Source organism: Trachurus trachurus (assembly GCF_905171665.1).
Source record: "Trachurus trachurus genome assembly, chromosome: 5".
NCBI classification, from domain to species: Eukaryota; Metazoa; Chordata; class Actinopteri; order Carangiformes; family Carangidae; genus Trachurus; species Trachurus trachurus.
In genome coordinates this window covers 8027527-8037153 of record NC_139896.1, presented here as the reverse complement: position 1 = coordinate 8037153, position 9627 = coordinate 8027527, and the positions used below count along the sequence as shown (strand labels likewise).

The window sequence follows — 9627 nt, the reverse complement described above, 5'->3', positions numbered from 1 at the left end:
ACTGTTGTAACTAAAGAACATTAATTTTGATGTGACCAAGGTCTGTTATCTTGGCCTTATTGACCTATTTACATATATTTACAAAATAAACTTAAAAGCCAATTGCACAGCAGTTATGAAATAGCTTTTCGTGTCTGCTAGGTTTTGCTTATAGACTTGCAGCACTTCCTCCCCCCTCCAGCATCAAAATGTCTCTTTTAATGGCTTCGCTCTGCCTCCCCTTTGATCCCTGCAGAGTGACTGAAGCAGCGGTCAGATGATGATGAAGTGCTGGCTGGCGATGATCACGGTCACTCAGGCTTCGGGCAGCGACTGAACTGTAAACTCCTTCTCCTCAACTTTTCGGGCTGGAACGACGCGAGGAGAGAAAACTCGCGAAAGACATCAACACTGGAGATGTGACCTGCAACAGGGGTGAGGGGGGGAGGGGGACACTTAAGTCAAGGAAGCGGTGGTGTTTTGGGGGGGGAGTTGTTGGTGTTTTTGTTAACACACCAACACTTTTAAAGGAAGTAAACCAGGGAATAATGTTGTCTCCACAGTAGTAACCCACATCCCACTGTGCATAGGGAAAAATACAGAGCAGATAAACCTCTGCTTTGTGCACCCATGAAAGAGAAAAGCCCCTCAAAAGCAACGCCTCAAGTTAGAGAGAAGCTCCTCGGTCTAGTTTGGTGATAGACATCTATTCCTTGAGGATGCAAATCCTTTGTTGCTACCAGATGCTTTAGCTGCATTTGTGCTTTTCTTTTCTTTTCTTTGTCAAAGAACATCCTCTGAGACGACGGGAGTCTGAGTTCGTTTGCAGAACAGAAAATTAGAAAGTTAAAAGGGATAGAGTGGGAAGCATCCTGTCCGATATCATCATCCTGGGATCCCTTTGTCTGCTGCTATTCAAGTCTAACTCACAATTTACTGTAATGTACTAACTTACTTACCCAGTCTGTGACCTAGTTCCCACTAAACTAAACTAAACACTGGCTGGCTGCACTCCTCAACAGAATATCTCTGTGTATTTCCGAATGCATCATTTCTCCCCAAGAGACAAATAAGATTCACAGCATCAAAACTAAATTTTCCCAGACAGAGAGAAAGAGAAAGAGAAAGAGAGAGAGAGGGAAACAGATCAGGATGCCCTAAAGATCATCCACAACCACCAAAGCAGAGAGAGAGAAAGAGATAAAACCACAGTATCACACTACTAGCCCCCACTTTAGTTAAGGCGGCCCAGGAGGCTTCACTCACTCTATCCCGAAAATCCTTGGCTTTAACGCTCCTGCTGCCCGTGGCAACCCCTGTGGTGACAGAAGCAATGATATGTCAGTCAGTCAGTCAGCGTTTAATTATCTCCTGCAGTGTGGACATGATGTATTGTTCACACATTTAGTGTATGGTGGTGAGGAAATTAGGCATTTCTGGTGGCATGTGCATCAGAACTTTTTTTTGTTTTTGTTTTGGGGGGGGGGGGGGGGGGGGGGGGGGATTTGATGGTGTAACGATACTTGTGAGATCACATAAATGTTTTACACGCTGGAGACACTGAATTATTCAAGGCACCGTGTTGTTGTTGCTGCTGCAGGCAAGAAATAGAAACACAACCCATCAGATCCTGAACACTGGGATGGTTTTTAACTGGTGTGTAGCAGCAGCTGCCCATGTACACACTGCACACACACACCATATATATATTAACTGGTTTACTTACTGCTTTGAATAAGCCCAGTGCTACCCCAACAGTTTGTTATAGACCAAAAAAGACACACCAGACCAGATAGCATTCTCCCAACATCTGGCAATATTTCACCACAGCTTGAAATTAAGTAATCAGAGCGATAATTTTATTCACTGCTCACCTATGATTGTTTTTTATAAATGATGAATATATTGCTGCGATGTTGAGAGAACGTGGCAGAAAAGAGATGAGACAGGAAACAGAAATGAGAGCAACAAGCAGGAAGCAGGGTTAGTTCATCAAGAGTTTCTCAGTTTTATTGTATGCATTTTCTTTTCTCTTTTTTTGTTGTTTTTTTTGTCCCCTCAGTGCTTCTAAAGACAAGGAAGAAAGTATTCCAGAGATATCCAAATGTCAGTGAACAGAAGAAGTAGTGCGAGAACTGTGTCACAGCTCTGCCTGACAAGTTTCGTTTCCTTTTTTTTCCTTTTTGTTTTTTTTTTAGTTTTCGTTGGAAGAGAATAAAAAGACAAAACATAAAACAGATCAGACAGTCAGGATCCGTGAGCGAATGCTGAGAGGCAGACAGTTGGCTTTTTGAAGTTAAAATACACAAGTGTACTATTTACAGCATGTTGTTGCTTTGAACAGCACCTTTAACCACTCCTATGTCAACACACAACAATATGGACACAAACATTTAATACTTCTGCTGAGAGCGTAGAGGCCCTGAACAGTTTGGTCACAGTAGCTTTACATCAACCCCCCACTTAGACTGGTTCTACTTGCAGTACATCAAACTATCGCAGAATATCAACCTGCCATATCGAAAAAATCTCTCCGCTCGGTCACGTTTTTTTTTTCTCCCACACCGTCGCCTCTTTTTGAACACGTGAGTATACACATCAACAGTGTTTCTACCACTCTGTCACTTCACAAAGCATGGTAAGACTATGCTGTATCTACTCTGAACAGTTTCAGTTATAAAAAAAACCAAACAAACGAACAAAAAAAAACAAAAAACGGTGATATCATACATCAACGTCAGACACTTTCCCTTTAAAAAGTCTTTGGCAGAGGAAATTAAAACCACAACATTAAAAAAAAAAAAATCATCAAATTGTTTGAAAGTTGTAACAAACAAACGAAAATAACAAACCAAAAAAAAAAAGACAGGAATGACGATGTCACCACAGATTGGGTGGAAGATTGGCACAGAGGTGCAAAAAAAATAAAAAGGAAGAAACTCCTGACACCAGAGGGGTCATGGTGGTGGTAACATGCTTTAACTCCACAGGACTGCACTGCACGACATGATCAAACCATAGAGAACTATTTCATCATGCTCATAATGCAAAACGATGTTGAACTTCCCCCCCCCCAAAAAATTACCATTCTGGCAAAGCATGCAGAGAATAACGTTGTTAGCCATGACCAGCGAGCGAGGGAAGCCAGAGATATAATATACTGTACTGTACTGTACGTCCTTTGACCCCCCACTAGTGTGTACAGTAAAAAAAGAAGAAGAAAAAAAAGAGTGCTCCATGATCTCACCACAGATTACTGTCATATGGATGAGTATTTACAACATGACTGAGCGGTGGTTATATCCTCAGTCAGGAGTCACCTTTGCTCTGTAAACGCCGGTGAACAGAGAGGAAATCGTTAACATCCAGTTTTAATAAACTCCCTCACTGTAAAACTGCTGCTCCTCCCTCTGCCCCAGGCGTCACGTTTACAGCTCTGCAGGTTCTCATCCTCACTCCCAACAAACTAATGACTGCTATTAATTTACTTAAAAAATAAAAAAAAGATAAACTGCAACTACAAGATCCATAGTAAAACCAGTAGTGGTTCGTTTGGATGCCAAATAATTGTACTCACAGCAATCTAAGGCCATTCATTCTAAAGCGAAAGTGAAAGCAAAACGTCTTTTTATATGAGCTGTTACATGATGCAATGTAAAGGCTCCCTGTCATAAATTCCAAGTAATGCTTTCAATCAAGACTAAAAATGACAATCGTTAACAGAAATGCAGAAGAAATACTGCACCCAAGTTTGCATTGCACTGGTCCTCTGGGGAGATAGACATAAATAAAACAGAACAAAAAAAATAAAAAATAAAAAATACAATAGATAGATATACAAGACAAGAACAATATAAAAAAAGAGTCACACTAACTGAATGAAAATAAAACTTATAATACTGTAGATGGGAAAAGTGCACAGTTTCGTTTCTTTTTTTTCTTTTTCTTTTACATAATGTAACATAATTTCATAATGTTTTAACTCTGTCTCTCAGTATTCTTTGACACATGCACTCATTTACTCTCCTGTTCACTCACTCACTCTCACTCACTCATTATGTCACAAAGTATCTCAAGAAAGCGAGCGAGGGTCCTCTTCCCCACAAGCCCTTCTGTAATTTTGTCACAGTTTTACATTAAATTTCCCTTCCTGACCCCGTCGTTATACACAGTAAACTACCCTGCCCACCTCCTCCTCCTCTGCAGCTTCTCAGTTACTCTGTTTATTTATTTTTTCTCATTAAGTAATGGAACAAATACCATTTGTCTTCACCTCATGCCACAGCACATAGTTAAAAAGATTACCCATATAACCTCTAAACATGTAATATATTTACATCTCCGATTAAAGAAGAGATGGGTAAGTTAGATGTCACACAGATGGTTTGAGATAGATAATAAAGTGTAAGGGAGGGGGAGGAGGGAGGAGGGGGAATGGGGGGCGGGAGGGTGTTAATGCAGCAAAAACGTCTTCAGAGGTAAGAGCTGTTAGGCAGTAACAGTAAACCCACGAGGTTACACCACGTTATGATAAATTAGAGGATAATAACCCTGTTAGCAAAACACCAAAAAGTCATTTTTTACTGTGTGTGTTGTTGTTGTGTTGATGTTGTTGTGTAGCATGGGCGGTGCCGAGTCACGGCGAAGCAGAAACGTAGCGGTGATGATGCAGAGAAATGGAGGTGGTGACTATCGTATCGTCAGTAGAGTTAAAAAGGTCCAACAGGGGTCTCCTTATATGACACAACACACAACTCCCCCTCCCCCCCTTTGTAATGAGGAAGTGGTTCTGTCCTCTCTTCTTATCCAACACCCCTCTCCCCCTCCCCATCTAGGAAGTTGCCCATAAGCCTCGACCTTATGTACAGTACGTAACAGACTTGAGATCAGTGTCTAGGGGCGACTTCACCTATACGCGATTATTTTCAGTTCCCAGTCAGGAGGAATATATAATTTTATATATATACTGTATATATATATATAATATGTATACATATATGTATAGAGCACTGGCTATGCTCTTATTAGATACAGAAAGGACTAGCATTCGTCTATGGTGAGGCAGATGAACTCCTGGATGCACTTCCTATACTGCTGCTCAGTGGGGCTGCTGCTCGGGTATTGACCTGGTTGACCCAGCGGAGCCTCGGCCTCTCGCATCTCCTCGTTCATCCGCGCCAAACGCAACCTGACGAATGCCAAGAGAGGGAGAAGAGGGAGAAGAGGGAGAAGAGGGGGGATGGGACAGAGGTGGGAAGGAGAAATGGGGATGATTAAGAGAAAGGAAGTGGAGCAGTGAGGAGAGAAACGAGAGCAAACATCATTATCACCTTCCATGGAAGAAGAGGAACAGGAAATCATTAAATCCTACAAAGATACATATCAACCCTCTAGCGATCATATTAATCATTAATCAGGAATCAGTCATGATGACTCATGTCCAGATCTAAAGTCTTGTCTGGGAACTTGTAACTGTCATGTGATTACATGAATGAATGCTTTCAGTTTGCGGCTTGTTTAACAAGAATGAAACCACTTCTCCGTATAGTAGTAGTAGAGTGGAAAAAATGACTCATCCCTTTAACGAATGCTGTAATGTTCCTTTCCTGATTCCAACACATTTGGAAAAATAGATTTGATGTTAAACAGGAAACACAACAACAACAACAACACTCGCATGCCACATGAGGAAAGTTACTGTAGGATGATTTACAGGGTGACGATGTCTGCGTTGGCGGCCTGGACCGCGATGCTCAGCGGGTCGTGACCCTGCTCGTCCACCTCGGTCTGCGACGCCCCTCTCTTCAGGAACAGACACACCTGGCTGCACGAGAGACGAGATCGTAGACGCAGATCAGAGAGAGGCGAATGCATCGGATTCACATCACAAATAGAAAAAATAAATACACCAGTCTGCCATCCAGTCCTCCCATTATGCTGGCCTGCTCTCCCTGCCTCCCTCGCCTACCAGAAGCTTCCTTCATCAGCAGTTATTAAAGGGATAGTTGACCCAAAATTGATATTTCACTCATTATCTACTCACCCTCATGCCGACTAAGGGCTGGGAGAAGTTTCAGAGTCCTCCGTGGCTTCTCTGAGTTACAGGGGGTCTCGGCGTAGCAGTGCATGTCCATATAACGGTTGCAAATGGATGCCAACTGTCTTCGTAACAAAAAGACACACCAAAAAACATCCAAATACCTCCATGCTGCTCGTATGTAATGTCTGTCTTGTATTGAAGCCCTGAAATAAGTCTATTTTTCAGGCTTGTTTGTAGCAGATGCTCCTCTTCCCAGTTCGTCCAAATTTGACGAACCGGGAAGAGGAGCTTCGAAAAGCTTCCGCTACAAAACTGGCTTGAAATATAGACTTATTTAATTTTATTCGGGACAATTTCGCATTTCGGGGCTTCAATACAAGACGGACATTACATACGAGCAGCATGGAGGTATATGGATGTTTTTTGGTGTGTCTTTTTGTTACGAAGACAGTTGGTATCCATTTGCAACCATTATATGGACATACACTGCTATGCCGAGACCCCCTCACAGATAACTCTGAAACTTCTCCCAGCCCTTAGTCGGCATGAGGGTGAGTAGATAATGAGTGAAATTTCAATTTTGGGTGAACTATCCCTTTAACATATCCATGTTTCTCACATTCTCTGTTGTAAACTGTTTTCTTGTCTGTAACAACATCTATACAAATAAAATTGCCTTGCCTTGCCTTGCCACATGAAATAAAAAGCAGAAATGTTGAACCATTCTGTGATTCATTGATTTTTTTTTTTTTTTTTTTTTTTACAATGACCATATAAAATGGGAAGTAGGTCATTCAGTCAGGCGTTAGATAAGGGATTAATATCCACCTGTAACTACTTTCAGTGGAAAATGATTATGTCATAACAGCCCCAAAGAAACACCTGAGTCAGGGAAGTGAACTTCCTCTGAGCTCACGTCTGATTAACTTCCTGGACCCAGACTGTGGTTTTCAAAAGGTAACATCACACCTGCAGCATTTATGTTTCTTTTTTATTCCTATAACATGCAAGCAGGGGCATGAAGCAGAAGTCACAGGGAGGCAGACGGCTCTTCTTAAAAAAAACCACATTCTTTGTAATGCGTAGTAGGAGTTTCCTACCCGGTGTGCCCCAGGTATGTGGCGTGGTGCAGCGGGCCTCGGCCTCTCATGTCCCTCTGGTTCACGTCGGCTCCGTTCTGCAGCAGGAACTCACAGGCGATCAGGGAGCCCTGACGGACAGAAAGACACAGATAGTCGTTTATTTTAGTTTATTTAGCTCCGAGAACTATAATTATTTAACACCTCTGGGGCTATTTGACGGTTTTGTTCCCTTGTGGCAGACACGTAGGGAAGAGCCTTGACCTGGTTATTGATTATTTATGGTTGGGATTATTCTTATGTAATCCTGGGTTAAGAAGCTTCAGCAGATAATCAGTTAATTTTTAACCCAGAAGAGTCTCCATAAAGATTTGATATCATAATAGCAATTAAACCCAATATCTAGGGCGAACAAACACGGCGCCTCACCCCGATCACGGCCTGTATGAGTGCCGTTTTGCCCTCCTCTTCCTCGCTGCCGGCGTGCACGTCCGCGCCGTGCGCCAGCGCCTCGGCCATGAGCGGCAGGTTGTGTAGGCGCGAGGATCGGTGGAGGAGCGCCCCGGGGTGCAGCTCCCTGGGGTCCTCGGGGTCGGAGGACATTTCCTGCTCGATCTCCACCTCCCCACTGGACGACTCCTCCGACTCCTCCTCTGAAGGAACGAATAGAAAGAGGAAGATGGGAACAATGGGGAAAAAGGAGAGGAATGAGGGAAATAAAACATATTTTAGACTTTCTGAACAAGTGCAGGAAGTTTTCATTTGATGGAAAATACCAGCGTCCATAAGACCATTTTTACATCAATGCACAATATCTGCACAACAATTCATAACACACACAAACTCTTATCTCAGCTGTCTTACTGTTTCTTTTGTTTATCTGGATTTCACTGCCCTCAGTGTGTGTGTGCTTGGATCTGTGCAGAGTTACAGACTCTGGTGTATATTTCTCTCATTTTTTTTTGTTATTTTTGCTCTTTAAAGTTTGAGTTTTTAAGTTTTAGTTTAAGTTTTAAGTTCTATTTTTGCACAACTGTAGAATCAACACAATAAATGAAAAAAAAAAAAGATAAATAAAACATGCGTGGGTGAGGTAGAAACCCACTCTGGGCTTATTTTTAAACCTGGCCTATAAAATGTCGGTGAAGGTTCTCAATCATCCAGGTCATCTTACTCTATGTTGTTGTTGTGGTAAAAGGCAACTGGATTTCTTATCTTGTTTGAAGACGTTAAAAAGTAATTACGCCTATAAAAAGTAATTACACAAATAACAAAGCAAAAACAATCATTAACATAACTTGAATAACATTTACAAACGAAATAATACAACATAGAATAAAATAAAGGAAACAACAATTAATTTTAAGTTAAGTTCTTCTATTCCCTTATATTATATGTACTTATATTATATGTAAGACTTAGAGTTAGAGATACTTTATTGATCCCAAAGAAAATTCAAGTATCCAGTAGCACAAAGTCTTGGTTAATCAGAAATGTTAGAACATTTCTTGGAAATTGGTTTTGGGTGATGTGTCATCACTACTGGTCTAAAAAAGAAACAAAAGAAATACAGAGAAATGCAATTTCAGTCTATGGGATCGTCGCGGTTGCACCACATAATGATGGGAAGAAATTAAAACTTCACATCTCGTGTTGCAATATGTGGTTTCAAACCTCAGGTGATCAAGTAACATGAGTCATGAGCTATTTTCATGCCAACGCTGAACAAAAGAACAACAGGAAAACAGGACATCCAGGAAAGAGGTGTTGTGATCAGAGAAGCTACATGATGCTCCTTAATTACCCTTAATTACCTCACCAACATTTAAAGGTGTACAGAAATGGCTGTTTGTCCTGTTTGTCGCGCCGAGTTGTCACGAGTTGCAGCACGAGTTTACCCGAGTAAGGAAAACGAATTTGATTGGTCGTTATCGATTGGGGGGGGGGGGGGGGGGGGATATTCAAAGCTTGGGGCGAGACCGAGCTCTGTGTGTGTGTGTGTCTCAGACGTTTGATTGGCAGATGACGGATCCAATATCAGTGGCTGATGAATCGTGAGCAGGCTGACGTATAATCCGTGCGCCTGCATTATCCAATGTGAAAAAAAAAACACACTTTCATCCCGGATTTAATCAGAAATAGAATTTTGCACAAAGTTTGGCCTAAATCGTCTGATAGATAAGTTATTACACTAATTTTATGACCCAGAGTGGGCTCACACTGCAAAAACTCAAAATCTTACCAAGAATATTTGTCTTATTTCTAGTCAAAACAAATCTCATTATACCTAAAATAAGTATATTTATACATATACATACATAGTACATACATTAAAAAGTAGCTTGTTTTTAGACACTTTTTACTTATTTCAAGCCTATTTTCACTTGAAATAAGTAGAAAAATCTTACAGTGGAGCAAGTTTTTCTTTCTTATTACAAGCATAAAAAACTTCCTTTCACTGGCAGATTTTTCTACTTATTTCAAGAGAATTAGTTTGAAACAAGTGAAAATTATCTAAAAATAAGTAAA

At 41.2% G+C, this 9627-nt stretch overlaps 1 protein-coding gene across 1 annotated transcript in view; it reads right to left on the bottom strand.

The window, feature by feature from the left end:
* Positions 1 to 288: 288 nt before the first annotated feature.
* Positions 289 to 9627, bottom strand: part of acap3b (ArfGAP with coiled-coil, ankyrin repeat and PH domains 3b) — a 68985-nt gene continuing 59646 nt past the window's right edge. Inside the window, exons 21-26 of the mRNA XM_083971064.1 lie at positions 7528 to 7751; positions 7120 to 7229; positions 5693 to 5803; positions 5106 to 5167; positions 1246 to 1295; positions 289 to 403 (exon numbers count right to left, since the gene is read on the bottom strand). Coding sequence (XP_083827190.1) covers positions 335 to 403; positions 1246 to 1295; positions 5106 to 5167; positions 5693 to 5803; positions 7120 to 7229; positions 7528 to 7751 — 626 coding nt within the window. The 3' untranslated portion in view covers positions 289 to 334. The remainder of the gene's footprint in view (positions 404 to 1245; positions 1296 to 5105; positions 5168 to 5692; positions 5804 to 7119; positions 7230 to 7527; positions 7752 to 9627) is intronic.